Source organism: Eublepharis macularius, chromosome 6 (assembly GCF_028583425.1).
Source record: "Eublepharis macularius isolate TG4126 chromosome 6, MPM_Emac_v1.0, whole genome shotgun sequence".
Classification (NCBI taxonomy): Eukaryota; Metazoa; Chordata; class Lepidosauria; order Squamata; family Eublepharidae; genus Eublepharis; species Eublepharis macularius.
The window spans coordinates 14,025,304-14,048,073 of record NC_072795.1 but is presented as its reverse complement, the minus strand read 5'-3'; the positions used below and the strand labels follow the sequence as shown (position 1 = coordinate 14,048,073).

The following is a 22,770-nucleotide window of genomic DNA, read 5'->3' as shown; positions in this document are numbered from 1 at the left end:
ACAGCAGCACCTCAAGTTGTTTCGGGTTCACAAGGGAGGAAGGCTGGAGCTTCCTTTCCTCATGTGCCTTGGTCTATTCCAAATCATAGAACTATCAACTTACGTCTGTCAACTTGACCTGGAGATACTCCCTTAGGGTGTGATGCCAAAAATCAGCCCCAAATTGGCCCCTGGCATGATGCGGAAGTGTTCCACAGCGTGCAGTGTGCTGCACGTGCAAAGTGAGTGCTTTAGTTATGCCCCTCCAGCGACCCTCCCATCCCCTGCTTTGAGCACTGGGGGACCTGGCGACTCTAGGTGGGGGACGGATCATAGTTCTCCCTTTTCGAAAGCGATGCTTAGCTCTTTCTTTCTCCCCAGACTGGCGTCCACACAGATGTTCCATCTCCCACCACCCCACACTTTCTCCGCTGAGTCCCATGAGCTCCATAAGCCATGCTCAGAAAGAACATGAAGTTGAGCAGAAGCTCCCCAAATAGGCAAGGGCATGCTGTGTTCCAAGTGAGTAACAATTCCCATGTGGAAGCAGCCCTGTATGTTTCCCCAATGCAGCAAAATGTGTGTGGGGTGGAGATTTCAATCAGGGGAAAAGTGCGGGGGAAGAGTTAATATAAATCAAATGTTGTTGTTGTTATTAAATATCCCCTTGCCAGTGTGCACCCATCAGCTGATTTGGAACCCTCCTCCCTCTTCCACAGCAGCTGTGAATATTTTTTTAAATTAATACAAGAAGTTTTGACTACAAATCTATCTACTTCCATTTTATTTATTTGTATAGATAATTGTGCCCTGCTTTTCTCCCCAATGTGGACCCAAAGCTGCTTACAACATCTGTCTCCTGTGCTCAGTTTTATTCTCATAACCAACCCTGTGAGGTAGGTTAAGCTGAGAAAGAACAACTGGCCCAAGGTCACCCACAGTAAGCTTCCATGGAAAAGTGAATGTTCGAATCTGGATCTTTTAGATCCTAGTATGATACTAAAGAGTCCAGTAGCACCTTTAAGACTAACCAACTTTATTGTAGCATAAGCTTTCGAGAGCCACAGCTCTCTTCGCTAGATGCATCGTCAGCTTTCGAGAACCACAGCTCTCTTCGTCAGAGATGCATCTGACGAACAGAGCGATGGTTCTCGAAAGCTTATGCTACAATAAAGTTGGTTAGTCTTAAAGGTGCTACTGGACTCTTTACTATTTTGCTACTACAGACTAACATGGCTACCTCCTCTGGATCTATGACCATAGTCATAGCGTGCAGTGTGCTGCACATGCAAGGTGAGTGCTTTAGTTATGCCCCTCCAGCGACCCTTGGCAACGGGAGGTTTACAGGGCAGGTTGCTTCCTAACAATCTGCTGATTGTGCCAGGTATCTATTGGCTTACAGTTGGCACAGATGTTGAGTTCAGAGATATAATACGGCACACAAAAAGAGCAAGGGAGAATAACATGTGCTGCCAACAATAGATATATAGAAAAGAAAATCAACAAGGATTTCACTTGGGATGGGGGGGAGGAACACCCAAACACGTGCCAAATAGTAAGGAATAAGCAAAACGGATACCTCTCTGAAATCTTGCTCAAAGTGTCGGAGCTGTAGGCACTGTTCTAGCTTTAGGTGGTGCTTTGACCAGAACTGATCGAAGGCTCTCTCTGTTTCGTCCAGCTGAGCGAGCAACCTGGTGGGGCAATTAGAGAGTTGGTTTAGAGAGGAGTACATCTCTTCTCTCGAACTCGGAGCTGAGAAGAGGGCAGTGTAGACGCAGACCTGACGATCTCTGGGAAAGGCCATTGTCTAACAGAGGAGCCCTGAACAAGGCCTTTCTTTTTACCAACGTGTACGCACATGTTCCCCTTCCACTACAAGGTTGTGGAGGAGAGAAAGGGATCTGAGAACAGCCAACAGCTTTATCTCTCCACTCGTCGGTTCACATGAAACTACCTTCTACCTACACAGGCCAGGGCCCATTAGTTTTTTGAGGTCAGTATTATCTACTCTAGCGAGCAGCAGCTCTCCTAAGTGGAGAGCTTACATGTTTCATCCAGGTTTGCCAGTCCCCTGCTGGGGGCGGGGGATCCCATGTTCCCACCCTCCACTCCCTGCCCCTGCTTACCTGGCCGGCGGGGGAGGAACGTGCCTCCCAGGGCATGTTCCTGGATGGTGCTGCATGCTCCTGCGGGCCCGATCTAGCCCAAACCAGGCCACTTCTGAGCACAGCAGCACTCCCCGCTCCACAGCAGCCCGAATCGGGCCTGATTTGGGTCCGATCTGGCCCAAATCAGGCCTGATTTGGCCCCCTGCAGAGCACAGGAGCACTCCCAAGGGTGGCTGCAGCCCACACAATGATGTCACTTCCCAGAAGTGATGTCATCATGTGGGCCAGGAGCGTGCATGCAAGGAAGAAAAGGGGGAAGGTAAGTGCTGCTGGAAGGACAAGGGGAACTTGCCAACCCTAATCTCATCACATTATGTCACATCACATCATGTCATCTGATTTTTTATACTGGAAAACTTCTCTAGTTCTGCCTACATATTACGCTCACCTAGCGCTGCCATCTCCTCTTTGGAAAATTCCTGGAATTTAAGGGCAGTGCCTGGTGAGGGGGCAGAGAGTGGTGATGGGTGGGAGCTCTGCAGGAATGTGATGCCCTAGAGTCCACCCTCCAAAGCTAACAGGGGAACTGGTCTCCATAGTCTGGAGATCAATTGCAATTCTGGGAGAATGCCAGGAGGCCGGGAATCCTACACTCACCTCATTACATTCCTCCTGTTCAGGATTCTGACCAGACATCAACAGGCACAGAGAGCTGGGGGGTATATAGTAGCAGCACTTTCAATTTTCTGTGCATATTACCAAAGGGACACAGCCAGGTAATGTGGACTAGCAGAATTCCCCCCATCTTTCATATGGGATGATGACACAAAATGGTTTGGGTGGGTGGATGGAGGGATAAAATGGATGGATCTTCCTTTGTCTTTTAAAAGCAAATTACAACCCCGTTAAGCTCTGATTGGTATCAGGAGAGGAGGTTTAATACTCCCATCCCCTGAACAGTTTCACTAATCCACGCCCCACACACACATACAAACGCTATTAGTAGGAGTGGTGGGTGAAGATGATGGAGCTTGCAGAGATGGCCAAACTTATTCCTTTGATTAGAGAAAAGACATTATCTAAATTCATTGCTATTTGGAAACCCCTTATAAACTTTTTGCGCAAAACAGAAAAGGATGAACTGATGATTTGTGCTTTTGAAGATTAAGAGGCCAAAAAAAGAAAATTATAGGGAAAGGAGATGTAGTTTGCTTATGGTAATCCTACAGTGCAATCCTAAACAGGGTTACTCCAGCTGATTTCAATGGGCTAAGACTGGAGTAACTCTGTTTAGGATTGCACTGTTAGAGTGAGAGCCAAGCTACAAGTGACGAATGACACTTGCCTGGCAAGTGAACAGACTTGATCAAGTGGAGCACAAGTGAATGGCAAGTGAACAGGGAGGCATACACGGGAGTCTATTCACCTGCCAGGCAAGTGTCATTCGTCACTTGTAGCTTGGCTCTCAGTGTGCAGCAGGTAACATATAGGTATCTGTCACAGAGAAAATTGAGGTTATTCCTTTATTTCTTTATAATTGTGTTCTTTTCTTTTTGTCTTTTTAAAAATTGTTTGAAATTCTTAATAAAATTCATGGTGGAAAAAATACCCTATTAGCCTTTTAACAATTGTTACAGCACGAGGAGACCAGTTTTGATTTCCAAAAGTGTGCAGGGGTGAAAGGGTTAAACTCTCTCCCTTCTGCTGGCCCCGGACCAAGTCAGAGCTCCCATATGGTTGTAATTGTGTTTGGAAAGACCTGAGAAGCTCAGGTTGCATCCATTTTGATGGATTTGACTCTAAGGCCACCTACCAAGTCTGTGCCTGATATGAGCTCTGTACAGCCAACCTCCTGGATCGCAGCTCATTTCCTTATCATTCGGCACAAAGTGCACATTTCACAAGTTGGCTCTGCGTTTCCAGCAGTCACAGCCAGTTCCCAAACCCGACCCACGAAATACCTCAATGGGTAGTTTGGCCCCTTATAATAGCTTGTGTGTGTTGCCAGAGGGGTAACTCTGTTGATCTGCTGAGGCCAAAACACCGAAGAGTCCTGAGAAACGAGCTCTGCTGCTTGCCAAAGCATTCTTTTGCCGCAAGTCCTTATGCTATACCTCTTCTTCAAAAAAGTTGGGAGGGAAAGGGACACAGCAATTTAGCACGAAGGGGAGGTAAATCCCTGAGGGAGATAAGCAGAGCAAGTCTCCTCCTTCACTCGGTGTGCTGGTTTAATCCTCCTCTCCAAGTTAGGGTTGGCATTCTCTAGGTGGGGCCTGGAGATCTCCCAGAAGTACAACGGATCTCCGGACTACAGAGATTAGTTTCCCTGGAGAAACTGGCTGCTTTGGAAGGGGGGGCTCTATGGTATTATACCTCCTCCCCCTCAAACTCCATCCTCCCCCAATTCTCAAGGAAATTCCCAACCCAGAGTTAGCAACTCTAAAAGCTTTTGCTTCCTACCGATCAGGGTGCCTTCAGAATGTGGGCCAAGCTCTCAATGGATTGACTCCGGTAGGGGTCAGCACCACTTCCTACATCATAGCCAACACACAACAGCCCCATGCGTTCAATGAATGAGCGGGCAGAAAAAGCAGGTGCAAGCATGCTGGCTCTGCCCACAGCCTCCGCTTGATCACCTGGTCATCTGCAGAGGCAATCGCATGGAGAAAGTGCCCAAGTAAACGCTCCCTGTGATCAGCATAGGGTTGCCAGATCTCCAGGTGGCGGCTGGAGATCTCCCAGAATTACAACTGATCTTCAGTCCACAGAGATCAGTTCACCTGGAGAAAATGGCTGCTTTGGAGGGTGGACTCTATGGAATTATACCACGCTGAGGTCCTTTTGCTCCCCAAATTTTTCCAGCTCCAGGCTTCACCCCCACCCCCCTCCAAACTTCCAGGAATTTCCCAACTTAGAGATGGCAACCCTAGATCAGAGACATCATCTCCAACAGATATTTTCCAAACAATAATTGGAAATGCAGCACTCCCAAATCACAGGTCATCAATTAGCACAGCCATAGGAGGGCAGTACTATAGGGAGGGGTTCCCAGATGTTTCGCTAATGAGTTAGGAACCATAGACTTCACCATTACGTTTCCTTAAATATTATCTGTTGCTTTAAATATGTACTCCTATATACTACCTGTGCTTCATTTTGTTTAATGTCAGTCCTATAATTGATTCTGTTCTGTTTCAGCAATTCTTCAACTCCATATTGCATTCTTACTAATGCTATGTCTTTGTAAACTTGTATTCATTTACCCTATGACATTGTTTATGGAAACATTCTTAACACCCTATGGAAATGCCTGCCCTTGTCCTTGCTACTGATTGTACTAATCTCACACTACGTAATCCATCTTGACTCTAAGTGAGAAAGTGGACTATAAATCACACACACACACACACACACACACACACACACACACACACACAGATCCCTGCCAAACCCTGATCCAGCAATTTCTTCCAAGTCAGGAAGCTCTGGGTGTTACACCTATTTTATATATGTCCTGCTTCACATTTGAAGATGGAGCAAGACTGCAATTGGAAAACAATGCCTTTTAGCATCTGACGAAGAGAACTGTGATTCTCGAAAGCTTATGCTACAATAAAATTGGTTAGTCTTAAAGGTGCTACTGGACTCTTTTTGATTTTGCTACTACAGACTAACACGGCTAACTCCTCTGGATTTTTAGCTCAGCCACACTCCAGCCCAATCCAGCACTGTTGTTTAAACATCAAACAATCTCCTTAAAACAACAATCAATCACCCGCTCTGCGACATAAAACATATTGGCCTGCTTGTGCCAAAGGCTACCAATCCTTCCTTGGCTGCAATTTTGGCAGAAAAGAGTGGAGGAAATAAGGAACAACCTCTATGTGTAACCTGTGCCATTTTTCTCTTGAACATATTATTTATATTAAAGGCTTTAGAATTTACAGCCACAGAGCATGGGCAGTCAATAAAGGTGCTTCTAGATTACCAAACTGAAAGACCCCGGCCCCCTCAGGCAGTCTGGGCTGCAGCAGGCAGGAGAAGGCCTTACAGCAGGCCTCCCCAACCTTTTCTGAGCCTTCAAGCACCTTCGTAATTCTGACAAAGTGCAGTGGGCAAAGCTACAAAATGGCCGCCAGAAAAATGGCGGCCAAAGGAAGTGGAGCCAGCCATAAAATGGCTGCTGCAGTTTCCCTTCACCATTAGATTTCCCTTCACCATTAGAATTCTCCATTACAATTAGCCAGGCAGGATTCTTTAGCAACAATAATATTTTCAGGCTGTCCAAGTAAAAAAAAAATGGTGCCCTCCCAGGGTTAACACAAGACCTGTTGGTTGACTGATATATCTTAGGGCTCGAGCACATGTTTTATTTTATTTATTTTATTATATTGGATTTTTAGTCCGCCCTCCCCACCAGGCGGGCTCAGGGAGGAGTACAACATTTCAATTTACATAAATACAGTTAAAAACAGATAAAACAGTATATAAAAAAACATTAAAACAGTATACAAATAACATTAAATACAAAAAACATTAAAACAACTTTATACAATACAGCTTCTTTTCAGACGGCGATGATAAAATACTGCTTTTCAAGCCCTGGCTCATATGTAGGGTGATGGACAGATCTTTAGTGTGGCTAGTGGGGGCCCAACCTAGCCTCCACCATATGCCTGGCGGAACATCTCTGTCTTACAGGCCTGGCGGAAAGATAATAAATCCCGCCGGGCCCTGGTTTCCTCAGACAGAGAGTTCTACCAGGTCGGTGCCAGGACCGAAAAGGCCCTGGCTCTGGTCGAGGCCAGGCGGGCCCCCCTTGGGCCAGGGACCACCAACAATTGTTTATTTGTTGAACAAAGTATCCTCTGGGGTACATATGGGGAGAGGCGGTCCTGCAGATATGCTGGGCCCAGTCCACATAGGGCTTTATAGGTCAACAAGAAAACCTTGAACCGGACCCAGTACTCAACTGGTAACCAGTGCAGCTGGCGTAGTATAGGTGTTCTATGTTCCCTAATTGGGACCCTTGCAATTACTTGCTATGTTATGCCGGTGTTCCTGTTATTTTTTTTAAAAAATCCGGAAGCCAGAGGCCTTATTTAGACTGGGGCCATGGCATCAGTGGAAGGGGATTTCAAGCCTTCACTCTGCTCCATTTTCCCAAACTGAAATGATCCCAGGGAACCACTGCTTGCGCCCTTCTGCTCCCAGCATCATCTGTAATTGAGTACTTCAGCTAGGGTTGCCAGCCTCCGGGTGGTGGCTGGAGGAGACCTCCTTGAACTACAATAGAGATCAGTTCCCCTGGAGAAAATGGCTGCTTTGGAGGGTACGACTACATGGCAATATACCATTCTGAGGCCCTTCCCCTCCCCAAATCCTGCCCTCCCTAGGCTCCACCCCCAACATCTCCGGGAATCTCCCAATCTAGAGCTGGCCACCCTAGCTTAAGAACAAGCTACACATGATGCTGGGATCCAGCAACTGGAACTCTGACATGCAATTAGGCCCAGAAAAAGAACATAAGAGGTGCCCTGCAGGTCACTGGTCCATCCAATGAGGCATCCAGTTCAAGTGGCTGGGTTGCGAATCAGCACTCTGTTAGTTCAACTCCCGCTACTGCCACGAGCTCAGCAGGTGGCCTTAGGTGAGCTGCTCCTCTCAGCCCTGGCTCCCCAGCTGTATTGTGGGGATAATAACACTGATTTTGTTCACTGCTCTGAGTGTGGCACTAATCTGTCTAGAAAAGCGGTATATAAGTGCAGTTGTTGTTGTTATTATTACGTTGTAGCCAAACAGTTGTTGTGGAAGGCCAAGAGACAGGGCATAAAGTCTGAGGCCGCTCCCTGACGTTGCCTCCTAGCATGGATATTCAGAGGTTGACTGTTTCTTGACATGAAGGCTTCCTAGTAGCCGTTGATGTCTACATCATGGATCGTCCATTGATCTATCTAATCCACCCTTTACAGCCATTTGCGTCAGTGGCCATCCCTATATCCACTACTGGTGAACTCCATAATTCTCTGTTTGGAAAGTGCCATCTGGGCTCCTGTAAGCCCCAGAAAGGAAAAAGACAGGTGCAAAATTTGCGCCTGATCAAAGTTTGGATATGTTCTTCTGTGGCTTGCTCAGAGCCAGGGCTTTTTTTCAGGGGGAACGCGGGGGAACGGAGTTCCAGAACCTCTTGAAAATGGTCACATGGCTGGTGGCCCCGCCCCCTGATCTCCAGACAAAGGGGAGTTGCGATTGCCCTCCGCGCCGCATGGCAATCTCAACTCCCCTCTGTCTGGAGAGCAGGGGGCGGGGCCACCAGCCATGTGACCATATTCTCCTAGGGCAACCCACTGAGTTCCACCACCTCTTTTCCCAGAAAAAAAGCCCTGCTCAGAGCCGTGACCTATAAGCCAAGGAAACCAAGTATCTCTAAGTATAGTCACCATTATCCCGTAAAGCAAACAATTATGGTTTTGCCATTCACAACTTTTGTTTTTATACTTATGCTGCAGAACATGTGGCTTCTGTGTTACATTTTGGACACATGTTAATGTTTCTCTCATCCATTCCTCCACACACACACACACCCAAAAAAAGTGTGTCTGTGCTGATAACTATTCCTATGGAAAAAACAAACCTGCAGATAGTTTCACCCTTCTCAGGGATAATTCAACACAATGGCTTCGTTAAATCTGAGCTCACACCCACCTCTCCACAGTTGCTACGTTTTCAAGTTCGTCTGGACTGAGCTTGCTGGTGGCACTTCGTGTGACGGGCTCTCTGATACAGGTCAGCAAGGTGGCCCCCTGCTTCACAGCAAGTTTCAGCTCGTCCTGCGGAGAAGAAAAAGAAAAGTCAACTGTGCAAGGAGACAGCTATCCCCGGTTGCCTCCAAGACTCCCATGGCCTAACTTTGGGAGGGGAATTGGTATAAACCCAGGATGCACTTTCCCGTGGTTCCAGAAAAGACACGGAAAAAACGGAAACAAAACAGCCTGCCACCATTTTGCAAACGGAGATGTCTGGAATCCTGTGGGAAAGCCGCCAGCATTCCGTGAGTGGGCAGTCCCTATAAGAACGTGTGGAAATGGCCATGTTACATTTAATAATTCTCTAGAAAAGTAACACTACATGGAAAGGGCTAGGCTAGAACTTTTCTCTCTGACGTACTAGTGTTTTTTTTTTTAAAAAAATGTGCATGGAGTTTTAACATGCCAGAGCATTATTTATTTATTTATTTATTTATATTAGATTTATATTCCGCCCTCCCCACAACAGCAGGCTCAGAGCAGATTACAACTGACATACCGTCTAAAATTACATTACACAGTTTATACAATTTAAAACTATAAAACATTTAAAATACCATAACTAAAATGCATATGCTAGTTCCTCCAGAGGCCAAAGCGGGGGGCAGAGAGGTCGGTAGGTGAGGGCAGCAGTGTACTCACTCCTCATGCATGCACAAAGTTCACACGTGTTCCCGCATTCACCCATTGCACCTGAAAATGACATCATTTTCTGACTTGATGGAGGAGTGTGGGAGTGCATACACATTTCCCCCCTTGGTGCCTCCCCCCCCCACGGACTAGGTGATCGTGGCTGGGGGAGGCAGTAGGTAGGGGCAGAGGGCTGGCTACCCTATTGGGATTCTACCACATCAATCTGCTGCTATACCTTATAAGGCAATTCACCCTCCAATGCTATACTGGGCTGTGCAAGGGACCATCGTTTTTTTTTTTTAATATCAAAGCCCTGGCAGTGGCTAATTATGCTATTTGAATCCTGCTCAGTCAAAAAGAGCAATCATGAGTGGGAAAACATAGAGAAGCTTTTGGAAAATAGAAATTAAATGCAATAAATGGTTTGAAAAATCCCAGAGAATTACATGGTGGAACACATTCTAGAATTATGTAATGGAACATTTTAATCTCCCAGGATGCTTTGCTGCCAGCCTGAAAATGGAGATTCTATAGTAAAATTGCTAAGCTAGAATATCTGAGGGAGGTTGGTTGCATTGATCTATGTCTTAATCACAGAAGAAGCTCAATTACAGAAAAAGAATTGCAGAAGCTCCACGGGTAACCCTGGACAAATCACACACTCTCAGCCTACCCGGCCTCACAGAGCTGTAGTAACAATAAAACGGAAGAAAGGAGAGCGATGTAAGCTGTTTTTGGTCCCCGTCGGGGTAGCGTATCAATAAACTCCAATAAATATAAATAAATAAATAAGCAACCAAGAACCGGAGTTTCTTCTCAACCTCAGAAATGAAATTAGTATGGCAAAGCTAAGAAGAGGGATTTGTCACCAATTATCACCATTGTGAGTGGCCCCTGTGCTTAGCTTGTCTCCCTTTTGAGCTATCCAGAGGAATGCCTTGGGATATATTGCTTTCATTTCACGTCCTTCTGCGTCCATGTGTGTAAATCTATATATCTCCCTGCTGATTTCAAACTCTGATGAAATGAGCTTTAGTACATTACATACAAGCTTCTGCAACAATAAACCTATTCCTCTTTGGCTATTACTACAATATTCCTTTTGTTTACATGGGAACGTGGTCTCGAGAGGCTGACTGCATCCATGTCACAGATGCAGCAAGCCCCGACAACTCCTCTCCTCTGATCACCACCATCCGCTGCCTTCTCGGCTCTGGAGGGAGGTGCCAGGGTGCCCCTTTTGCTGTTCTGTGCATCTTGACAATACTGCCCATGCAAGTGCACAACCCAGCAAAGTATGGCAACCTAGAATGTGATCCCCAATGTCCACTGCACTGAGCAGCTGACTGGGGTAGCCAGTGGCCCCGAAGCAGCAGATTAAGGTCGTATCGTCTTGCATGGATTGAGTAGACTGCAAAAATGTCCACTGTGCGGTATACTTCAAATGCATATCAGTTTTATAACAGAAGTCCAGCAGCACCTTAAAGATATTTATTCTAACAAAGACATTTATTGCAACATGAATTAGTCTTTTAAGTTGCCACTGGACTTGCTTTATTTTGCTACAAAAGCCTCACGGGAAATACCATTTTCATACCAGCTGTTAGACCACATGCATCATTTACTTCTCAGGAGCACCATCAGGCTCAATAGTTCACCAACAGAGGTCCCCAACCTTTTTGAGCCTGTGGGCACTACTGGAATAACAACAGCAACAACATTCAGTTTATATACTGCCCTTCAGGACAACTTAATGCCCACTCAGAGCAGTTTACAAAGTATGTTATTATTATCCCCACAACAGTCACCCTGTGAGGTGGGTGGGACTGAGAGAGCTCTTGAAGAGCTGTGACAGAGCCAAGGTCACCCAGCTGGCTTCAAGTGAAGGAGTGGGGAATCAGACCTGGTTGTCCAGATTAGAGTCCTGCTACTCTTAACCACTACACCAAACTGGCTCTCATGACAACAGGGTGGTCGGTGCAACCACAAAATGGCTGCCGCAGAAGGTGGAACCAACCACAAAATATCAGAGATTGGTTACGCATAACTCTAATAGTAACTTTTCAACCCTTCAGGCAGAAGATCTTTTTAAGAGGATGCCTTTTAAAATGAACATACTGTTTTAAAATATTTTCTTCAACACACACAGCTGACCTTCAGTCACACAGTGAAGATCCTTGTGTTGCGGTGGCAGCTGCTGCCAAAGCATCATTTTTAAAGATCTGCACAGCCAATCAGTTCTCCAATGGCCAATTAGAAGCTGGTCAAAAATCCCCATCTGGCCACGCCCACTTTCCAAAAACACATGATGAGCACCAGGAAAGGTGTTCGAAGGCCCCAGGGCGCCCACAGGTATCATGTTGGGAACCTCTCTTCTACATAATCAAAAGGGTCTGTGTTCGACACATGAACAAATCGCTTTGCTTTTAGGAGAGAGACTATTTGGCTTGTGATGCTATTGTAATAATGAGCCATTAAAAAAAATCATGGCAAAAATGCTCTTAAAATGCATTGTTTCAGGGCAACTTGCTCTTGAATGTATTCAGTTGCAAATATTGCTCCTCTCCCTGAAATCTCATTGGCCCCACCCAGCCCCAAACTGGCCCCTGGAACGGCACCTCTTGTTAGATTTCCAACAGCACACGGGGAAGGGGAAGCAGAGCGTACTTTTTCAGGTTTTACCCCAGGTTTCTAATGAGGAGTTGAAAGGGTGATGGCAGGGGGCGGAATTGGCAGCCTCCTGATCCCAGAGTTCCTCTTTGCAACCAGTAGCAGAGCTTCAGGGATGTCAAGACCCACCTTCAACTTGTTATGTTGCTCCGTGTGGGAAGACAGCAGCTCCTCTGTACACTGCACATCATTGGGAAGTTCAGTCTCGGCCAAGTCTGTTCCGAAGGCCTGCAACATCTGCGCGGTGGTTTTCACTGTCATGGCAAAATTCTCAATAGCCTGGAAGAATCATGAGAATTCAAAAATATATTATTTCGCAGAAGCTCCTAATATAAGTGCTAAGCTCTCAAAAATCTTCTCCCTCTATTTATTATATAAGGATCAATTTATTAGACTTCAGCTGCAATCTTAAGGATATTTTTTTCTGGAAGCTCAAAGGAATAACATGAAGTTTAAGACTGTGCAGATCTGCTTAGGATTGAATCCTGAGATCACTCAACCAGAGCCACACAGAGGGAATCCTGAACGGTCTCAAAATTAAACAGTCACGTCAACCCACAATCCAGTCTGGTTTCCTATTCACATATATTTTCTAACACGAATATTGCTTTATGGTCCCCTTTCTGTGAACAGCGGGAAGCCAGTAAAGACCAGTCAATTTTCTTTAGCGCACTAGGGACTTGCAGTGTTTTTGTAACAAACTCTTTATTTAGAAATGTACAAGTCATGGAGGCATTTATGGGTGCAGAAACAAGAGAACAGGGAGGCAGATAAGTCTTCAAAAGCCATATAAAATGCACGTAGTGCCAAAACACACTCTTGCACAAAAGACCTCTTAGCAACCGTGTTTGACCACACAAAAGTGAAAAGGACACCCATCCCAGAATCTCTTACCTAGGTTTCCATAAAGCGCAGCACGCAGCTAACACTGTATATTACTCGTTTCTTGTTTCCTAAACCCCGCAACTTGCATCACACATTCACTGCAGGATTGATCAAGGTATTCAAATGAAATAAAAATGCCTTTGGTAAAGACAATGAAAAGAAGCATGCGAGTTGGTTAAATAAGAGACCCGAATGCTATTTTCAGGGGACAGAAAGCTTTGATCAAACTCAACCATCACAATAAAGGGTTTTGCTTTTTGAAAACTTCGCAGCAGGGATGTGGTTGTTGACTTTTTTCCCCCTCTGCAGGTTGTCCCGTTTGGTTTAAAAACAAATCGAGAAAGTTCACAGCTCAGCCAAATGTTACTCAGCACATTTAAGTCCCACTGGTTTTAATGGTGAAGAGTCCAGTAGCACCTTTAAGACTAACCAACTTTATTGTAGTATAAGCTTTCGAGAACCACAGCTCTCTTTGTCAGATGCTCCTGGACTCTTTACTATTTTGCAACTACAGACTAACACGGGCCGTCGCACGGCCATAAATTTAGCGCCAAACATCTCCCGCTGAATGCTCACCTTATTCCGGCTCTCTCGCGATTTCGCTATTCTCCCCAATTCATGCTTTGTGACTCTTTAGGTCGTCTTTATCCACTTCCATGTGAATGCCCAGGATTGACTATGAACGCTTTGCAACACCAAAACGCTCACTCTCCCCGATCATCTGACTCACCTAACACTGATTCTCCTGCCCTACACTCCCACAAGCCCCAGCGTGACCTGCAATTAAGCCTCAAAGTAATTTTTTTAAAAAAACACGTCAGCCTTATGGTGCTATAGTTCTATTCTGCCATGGGCGGGAAACCTCTGCTACCTATCACAATTGGCTTTTGGGTTGGCCCAGCACAACATTGGTATAATAGAAGAGTGATATAGCGCAAATATGTGAAAAAAAAATTTTTTTTAAAAGGGGTGGGATTTTTAGGTCCCTGTTTCCGGAGGTACTTTGACTGACCATCGAATTGCGCTTTTCCCTTTTAATGTGACTGACTGGAAGCGCAAGCAGTCGACAAAAGATAGGAGAATCCGTTCTAATAACGATAACAGAAGAAACGATTTCTAGTGCAAACCTGATGAAATAAGGGCCCGTGTGACGACCACCACGGCTAACTTCTGTGGTTTTAATGGGAGTCTTAAGCACGTCTCTCAATTTTTTCCCAGAGAAATTGAAGGAATTTTAAAAGAGTATTTTAGAGATGCTTAGGACAGAAGTGTCAATGTGTTTTCAGTCCAAGGGCCACATCTGGGTCTCCAACCTCTTTTGAAGGAACAAGGAAGAGCCAGCATCCAACCTGCAACCCCCATATGCTGCCTTCACTCCCACTCTGTTCAACTGTTTTTTAGAAGGTAGCTTGAGGAGTGTATGAAAAGTTCCTGTAGACTGGATTTGGGCCCTCTGAGGCCATAATTTACCTCTCTCTTGTTGAAGAGGACTGTAAAAACCACATCTGAAGAACATGATAAAGTCTATGCACATGTCAAGATATCAGTGGAAATCTGGAAGTGTGGACATTTAAGATTCGGTGTAAACCTCTCAACAGGCTTGTGGCTCAGTCTTTGAGCCTTTTTGAGAACTAGAACAGAGTTAATCGCAAACAGCCTGATGCTTTATGCGTTTTTACTCGGAAGCAAGTCCAAAGATGTTCTACTTACCGTTCGATGATGTATCCATTGGCTGTGCCCATATTCCAAGGTTCCGCCTAACTCCCGAGTCAGCTGACTTTTGTCGATGTACCCATGGAGATCAGAAACTGAATTTAACATGATGATCTGTACCAAAGAAACAAAAAAAACCTCAAATGTACAATTTAAAATTAGGCCAAATTTAGCAAACAATCCAACGCTGGCATCAGAATGGACTCCAGAAAAGTGGGCAAGTTGGTACACAAATAAAAATAAAAAATAATGGATTGCGTATCTTATGAGGTGGGTAGGAAATCTGCAACTTAAAAAAAATATATCACATCTTTCCACTAAGGGCTGAACTAGACGTGGCGGCATCCTCCTGGCTGTCGTGAGGACACAGTTGCCATTTTAAAATGATTTTAAAATGCCCAAGGGCCCGATCCTGATCACGTACAGCTGTTTTGGCACTTGATAAAGCCCGGGGGGGGGGGACAAGTGTCCTTCCTCCCGCTGTACTGTAGGCCTGATCAGGATTGGGCCCTCATAGCATTTTAAAATGGTGACAGTGTCCTCATGGCAGCCACAAAGATATTGTTATATCTAGTTTGACCCTAAACTGTTCAAAGCTGCAACAATGGAGTTTATCCCATTTCATTATCACAGCAATCTATGAGGTAGGTTCGACTGAGAGCCAAACTACAAGTGACGCCTGACACAGGTTGGACACTTGTCAGCTTCCCTCAAGTTTTGATGGGAAATGTAGGCATCCTGGTCTTGCAGCTGTAATGGAGAGCCAAGCTTTAAAACCAGGACGCCTACATTTCCCATCAAAACTTGAGGGAAGCTGACAAGTGTACAACCTGTGTCAGGCGTCATTTGTAGCTTGGCTCTCAGAGAGAGAGAGAGAGAGAGAGAGAGAGAGAGAGAGAGAGAGAGAGAGAGAGAGAGAGAGAGAGAGCCTTTCCCAAGGTCACCTAGTGAGGTCCAAGGTTTAGTGGGGATTTGAACTGAGTCCTTCCCTGTCCTAATCTGACCTGTCTAACTCGCTACACCCTACCAAGCTGGCTTTCTGAATTTCCATGGAGATTCTTCAGCAGAGAGAAGGAACAATTTCCCATATTTCTTATGCTGAGTAAGGCTGCTTTATCTGTGCTGTATTGACACGTGGGAGTGAAATTAAGCTAAGAGACACCGGGGATCCCAATCAATGAACATGTTAATGAAACCATAAAACAATTACGGCTAAATGGATGATCAAAACAACAGTCATAGATCCAGAGGAGTTAGCCGTGTTAGTCTGTAGTAGCAAAATAGTAGAGTCCAGTAGCACTGTGGTAGAACAAAAGAGTCCAGTAGCACTGTGTAGAACACAGTAGAACTGTGGTTCTCGAAAGCTTATGCTACAGTAGAGTTGGTTAGTCTTAAAGGGGCCACTGGACTCTTTACTATTTTGCAAAACAGTGTTAATTTGAAAGGCAGCCTATGCAAAGGGAGCTTCAGCTCTCGAAAGCTCATATTGTTGCCAAGTAGGCCCCCTCCCCTGCTTTGAAGCCTGCCATGAACTGTGTTAAAGTTTCCTGCATTGCTGTTTCACTGCTGCACCAAAGACTGCTTTGCACGTGTGTGCTCTGATACACGTGTCAGTTTCCTGTCTGCTGTTTTATTACCTTGCTGCTGCAATAGACTGTGTAGTTTACTGACTCCATGTTTGGTTAACTGCACAAAGAACTCTCTTTCTGGGCAGCCCTGCCCTGACCTGTATCTGGACTTCCTAGTGTGTGTTTGGACTCTGTTACAAGTGTGCCCCGTGCCTGCATTGCCATCTGCCACGGACCGTGCCTGTTCCCTGCTTTGGACTGTGTTTTAAAGTGTTGTTCCCCCTGCCTCCATGGAAGCCTGCCTCATATGGGCCCAAGCCGCTGCTAGCAGCCGGGCGCCAGCCGGGGAAACCTCCAGCGAGCCTGGCTAGGCGCTCCCTGGTCAGTTCCCGCCTGGAGCCTCCCGCGGGCCGGTCGCCGAGCTTGCCCTCGCTACCGGGCAGCCTGCTATCCAGCCCCAGCTATGCCCAGCCGGCATCCATGTTCTCAGGCAGCCAGAAGACCCTGGGAAGAGACTGCTTTGGGAAGCCATTTCGGCGAAGCGGGCACACCACGTCCGCAGCGAGAGCCCCTCGCCCCACTCCGCATATCTTAGGAGCCGCCCCGGAGAAGGAACTAAGTGCCGACCATCCCAAGCACTTAAAGAATGCATCTCAAAGAAACCTCCGCATTCCAAAGCTGATGACATCAGGACAAGCCCTGTCCGCTGGAACATCCTTTCAGCCCACTTGGATTTCCCCCTCCCTCTTTTGTCCCCTCTTCCTGAGGTGTCACTTATCACAATCTGATTACCAAAGTGGCCCATCCAAGCCATTCAGTGACCCATTAGACCCTTTGTTTTAATCTGTGAGAACCACCAAGTACAGCACCAGCCCCAGGGTACGTTTTGGGGTATTTAAGCTGGTCTCTCAGACCACTCGGTGCCTAGGCCATTCCCATCCAGAACCCCTCGCTGTCTGTGGCCTCGGCCATTCCCTATCCAGACCTCCTTGCTGTCCGTCTGTGGTTCCAGTGCTGGCATTGGGCCACCCTCGCTGTCGTGTCTCTGCTTCGCTCCAGGATTGTGAGTATTTCCCTTACCATCGTTGGGAACCCGCTAATGCGAACGTCTCTGTATTTCCTACGCTATATTTCTTAGACCTTGTATGTTCTTTGTATGATTGTGCAAGCTAGGCTTACGCTACACTTAATACACGTGTTTGGAACTCATTCGTTGTCTGCCTCTTTTTCACTAGAGTGTCTGGGATCGGGACCTCCGTAAACATAGGTTATGATCCTCGCTTAATATTAATAGTTACAGACTGCTACAGCTAATTCCCCATTATAATAAAGAGCAGTTCTGGTAACAATATCCTGAACATTTTGTTGGTCTTTAAGGTGCTACTGGACTCAAATCTTGCTCATCTACTGCAGACCAACACCGCTACGCACCAGAAACGCCCCCCCCATAGTTATTCTGACACACAGCTTCTCCAGCAATTTAACAGCTGACCATTTTCCCAAATTGAAACCATTTGCACAGTGGCTACAAGAACGAGCTGTAATCCAGCAAGTTCTGGGTTTGAATGCCATCGCTATCACAGACTCGGTTGATGGCCTTTGGGACAGTCACTCTCCCTCAGCCTTAGCCCCCCCCCCTTCCCGTGCAATCTGTAGCCTACAGAGGATGTAGTGATGGCCACAGGCAACTTTAAAAAGGGATTAGACAGATTCACGGAGGACCATTTTAGGTGGGTAGCTGTGTTGGTCTGCAGTAGAACAGCAAGATTTGAGTCCAGTGGCACATTAGAGTCAACAAGATTTTCAGGAATAGGTCTATCAGTGGCTACTAGCCACGGTGACTGAAGGGACCCTTCCTTCACATCCATAAGCCCTCAGTGATGGCATGACATCAGTTCCAGGAGGGGCCCAGAGGTGATGCCAGTCCTCTCTGAGAGTTGCCGGAAACTCTATAGTTTTATCTTGGGAGTTTCCAGCAATTCGTAGAGAGGTGTGGTATCACTCCCAGATTCTTCTCTGATGTGACAGTAACAGTGCCCACCCCCATGTCTCCCAGTCTCCTGCTCGGTTGCCTTGCCATGCCTGGCTCTAGCCTCAGCCTCTATGCCCTGATGCCAGCTCTCCATAGTAATTGGTTGGCCACTGTATGAGACAGGATGGCGGATTAGCTGGCCTACTGGTTTGATCTAACAAGGCTTTTCTTAGTTATTATGTATCTCACAGGTCCACTGACTGGATTACAACACAATAATCAAAATATTTGGAGCAAGATTCAGGTCCTATAGCAGCTTCAAGACCAACTATATTTCCAGGACATGAGCTTTTGAGAGTCAGAGCTACTTTTGAAAGCTCGTACCCTAGCGATATAGTTGGTCTCTAACGTGCTACCAGACCCGAATCTTGCTCTTCTACAGACCAACACGGCTATCCACCTGAAATTGTTAGAACACTTAAAGAGCTATATAAATGCTATATATTATTATCATTAAGCCACCTTGTGGCAAAAGCCATCCAGGAAAACTTTATGGAAAAGGCCCAGAATTTCACTTGCTCTTTCAATGAATCAGATCAGATTCTGAAAAAAAGCGCAAAGGACAAAGACAAAAAGCGAATTCTTGAGAAATATTCGCTGGCTTTCGTGATAAAGTGGTGGCAGTTCTGAGCTTAAGGAGTACATTTCACCCCAAAGCCCCTATTTCTTAATTGTGACTTGAAAACAGCTTGACCTTTCCTCAAGGAAAAGAAAGAAGGGGAGAAGTCCAGGGAGGGGGGTGGGAAAGCAGCACAGCCCCGGTACTGTTCTAGGAGAGTTGGTGGAGCACCAGTGCGGATTCTGGGAACCAGAGCGGAAGATCGCACAATCAGCAGACTGAAAGCAAAGGTAACTGTGGGATTGGTACACAAACGGATTGTGCCAGGAAAGCCCTAGAAAAGAAGGGCTTGATAGAAAGCTTATCCTGTACAATTCTACCGCTGAACTGACAGCTTTGGAAACTGAGCATATACGCTCTCTTTTATACTTGCAGCTAAAAGAGGTGGGAGAATCCTAAGTGGGTAGAACAGATTTCTACAAGTTCAGGCTGCATTTTTTAAAATGCTGTCCCCCTGTAAAAATTCCCTGCATTTTAAAAAAAACACAACCAGGGAGAAAGTCCAGCCTATTCCCTGATGCTCTAGTTTTTTGCTTGCAAGGAGGGTTTTTTTTTTAATGTGGAGGGGTAATTCCTTATCTGTACACTGAATGCTGGGGAAGGGAAGAAGGAAAAGGGGAGAAAGATTCTCTGCCCTCTTGGTGGCTGCTGGTAATGTTAGCCTGGCACCACAATAGTAGCAACGAGCCCAGTGGATGGAATAGAAGGTAAAGTGGGGGGCAGGGACATATATAATACAGTCCAAGCCAGTAAGGTGAGCATTATAAACTTCTCAAGTTCACAGATTTGAACATTTAATTCAAATGCACATACATATTTATTTTTTTCTTTTTAATTTTTTTTATTTCAGTTGATAAACTCACAAACATAAAACATGAACTGCAATTGTGCTATGAACTAAATTATACATCTACAACCATCCTCTACTGCAGTTAATTGTCTACAATAATCTAAGCCATACACAGGGCTTTTTTTCAGCAGGAACGCAGTGGAACGGAGTTCCGGAACCTCTTGAAAATGGTCAAGAAGATTGCCCTTCACGCAGCTGCGGCACGGAGGGCACTCTAAACTCCCCTCTGTCTGGAGATCAGGGGGCGGGGCCACCAGCCATGTGACCATTTTCTCCGAGGGCAACCCACTGAGTTCCACCACCTCTTTTCCCAGAAAAAAAGCCCTGGCCATACATAAAGCATAAACACAATCAACTAAATCATACTTAGGATATGTAAAACATAAACTACAGTTATTTAAATCTTATAGTTCGTCGTCATACTTCTGTGCACAGAAGATACTCAATGAACAAGAGTTACAGGCAAGTGCAACACTGTTTTTATCAATCAAATCATATATCTATAGAGAACTTGCTTATATACTTGATTTTTCACTTCAATTTAAGTATCTTTATTCTATCTTTTCTGCCTATCTTCTAATAATGATTTTATTACAAATATATATTGCCAATCTCTTCTCCCCCCCTTTTCTAAACACTTTCTGTTTTAATTTAAATTTATTCTTAACTATTCTTAATTTTCAGCTATATGATCAAGAAATATTTTCCATTTTTCTTGAAATTCTGAGAGTGGCCTATTGTGTATATAAGATGTTGGTTTTGCCATTGTCGCATATTCATAATTTGTTCTTCCAGTCCTTTAGATCTGCACATTTTTCTGCTTTCTAATTGCTGCAAATATTACCTTTGCTGCTATCGCCATACACTTAAATAATTCACCATGCATTTTTGTAATATTGCTTGGTAGAATATTTAATAACAGCCAGTGAAAATGGCACCCATCCCGGCATGTATTTATTTATTGGAATATTTGCAAGCTGCCTTTCTCAAAGACATAAACAATATGAATTTGGCCAGCAATGGTACATATGACTCAGTTGTTAAATCAGAATTGCCAATTATAAATTGGCCTACAAGTACAACACATGTTGAATGCTTTCTGTGGTTGAGAGCCACATCTTATGCAGAATGAGGTAGTAAAGCACAGTATGACCAGACTGCTGCTCCCGAGCAGGGATCATTTTTTAAAGAAATGCTCCCCACATGCAGAAAAGCAGCATATCAAGGATGGCACTTTGCTAAACTTTTCTTTCTGGTATTTTTAGTGCTCCCTGCATGTAGAAAGTGATCATATCAGAAGGAGAGGTTGAGTGTAGCCCTCCCATGGTGTGCTACATTTCCACATTCAGGGAGCATTCCAAGGTATGACACAGATATATAGCTAGACCTGCAGCCAGAAACAGGACAACACAGAGTTGTATCATCTCATTCTGTATCTGAGTTCTATGTTAGCTTCACCTCCATAGAACTAGGAAAGGAAAACAAACCTTTCATTTGTCATGGTTCAAAACTGTCTCAAAAGCTTTTCTTTGCTGAGCAGCTCTGTTAGGCATCGAGTCAAGGGGAAAGAGAAGGAGAGAAAAGATAGCTGCTGACAGACAGAAAGGGAAGATGCAGAAACTACTTAAGACGAGCCACCAGGAACAACCGAATAAGAAAAGTGCTTACCGGTACCTTCATTTTAAAGTCATCGCGATACAGTTTGATGCCGATGTCAGCGATTGCCCTTTGGATGAAACGGGATGGCCGCAGGACGAAGACCAATTGCAGGTTCCCCGGAAACGCTCCCTGGAAGGGGCATGAAAATGTCAGGCTGTAACAGGAAATGAGCCCTTAACAGGCAGTAAAAGGAATGCGAAGCTTCCTTTGGGCATCTGAAGGAAGTGGCTTTGGCATCCAGGTCTAGTCCCCCTACCTACCACATGCTGGCTTGGGCGGAGGGAGGGTAGAAAGAACTTTAAATACGGTGCTCTCACAAAGCATTTCCCATTTGGATTTAAATGGGTGGACACACGCTTGGAGCTGCCTTATTCTGAATCAGTCCATCCATCCATCCAGGTCAGTATTATCTACTCAGACTGGCAGCAGCTCTCCAGGGTCTTGGGCAGGGATCTTTCATAGCACCTGCTCCCTGTCCCTTTCAACTGGAGATGCTGGGGATTGAACTTGGGATCTTCTACATGCAAAACAGATGCTCTACCACTGAGCCATGACCCCCAACTCCTGGAAACTCAGCTATAATACAGTAGATCCTCACCATTTATGGGGGAACTTGTTCCTCTGATCATTGAAAGCCAGTTTGGTGTAGTGGTTAAGAGCAGCAGGACTCTAATCTGGAGAATCGGGTTTGATTCCCCACTCCTCCACTTGAAGCCAGCTGAGTGACCTCTCAGCCCCACCCACATACTTTGTGACCTGCTCTGAGTGTGGCATTAATTTGCCCTGAAGGTTGTTGTTGCCATTGTTGTTGCTGCTGTTATTACATGTACCTCACATATATTTTACGGCCCTTGGATTGGGTAATGAACGAAAACATCAAGACAAACAACAATGAAATGGAGAAAAAAACCCAAGAAGTAAGTAAAAGTTCTCGGCTCTGCCTGGTGGTTCAAAAAGATGGCACGTTGATAAAAAAAAAGGTTCCCAGACATTATCAATGTAAGCTGCTTTGTGGGGGGATATAAATATAGTCAATAAATATATGCAAATTTTAGGCTCATCATTTCAGGACATTTTTATTCTAGTGCCATGCGTAAAAGGAAGAAGGGACTTCACATGCACAACAAGCTCTGTGCCTGCCCCATCTAGGTCAAACGCAGCTGGTTGTGACATATGAATACCTCAAGGCTGCTTCCACAGGGAAGTTTTGCTCTGATTTGCATCCAAACTGGAGAGCCAGTTTGG

At 45.4% G+C, this 22,770-nt stretch overlaps 1 protein-coding gene across 1 annotated transcript in view; it reads right to left on the bottom strand.

The window, feature by feature from the left end:
- The window catches only part of MCF2L2 (MCF.2 cell line derived transforming sequence-like 2), a 272,166-nt gene that overhangs the window by 200,035 nt on the left and 49,361 nt on the right, over window positions 1-22,770 (bottom strand). Inside the window, exons 4-8 of the mRNA XM_054982756.1 lie at window positions 21,535-21,654; window positions 14,795-14,911; window positions 12,329-12,478; window positions 8,796-8,920; window positions 1,559-1,673 (exon numbers count right to left, since the gene is read on the bottom strand). Coding sequence (XP_054838731.1) covers window positions 1,559-1,673; window positions 8,796-8,920; window positions 12,329-12,478; window positions 14,795-14,911; window positions 21,535-21,654 — 627 coding nt within the window. The remainder of the gene's footprint in view (window positions 1-1,558; window positions 1,674-8,795; window positions 8,921-12,328; window positions 12,479-14,794; window positions 14,912-21,534; window positions 21,655-22,770) is intronic.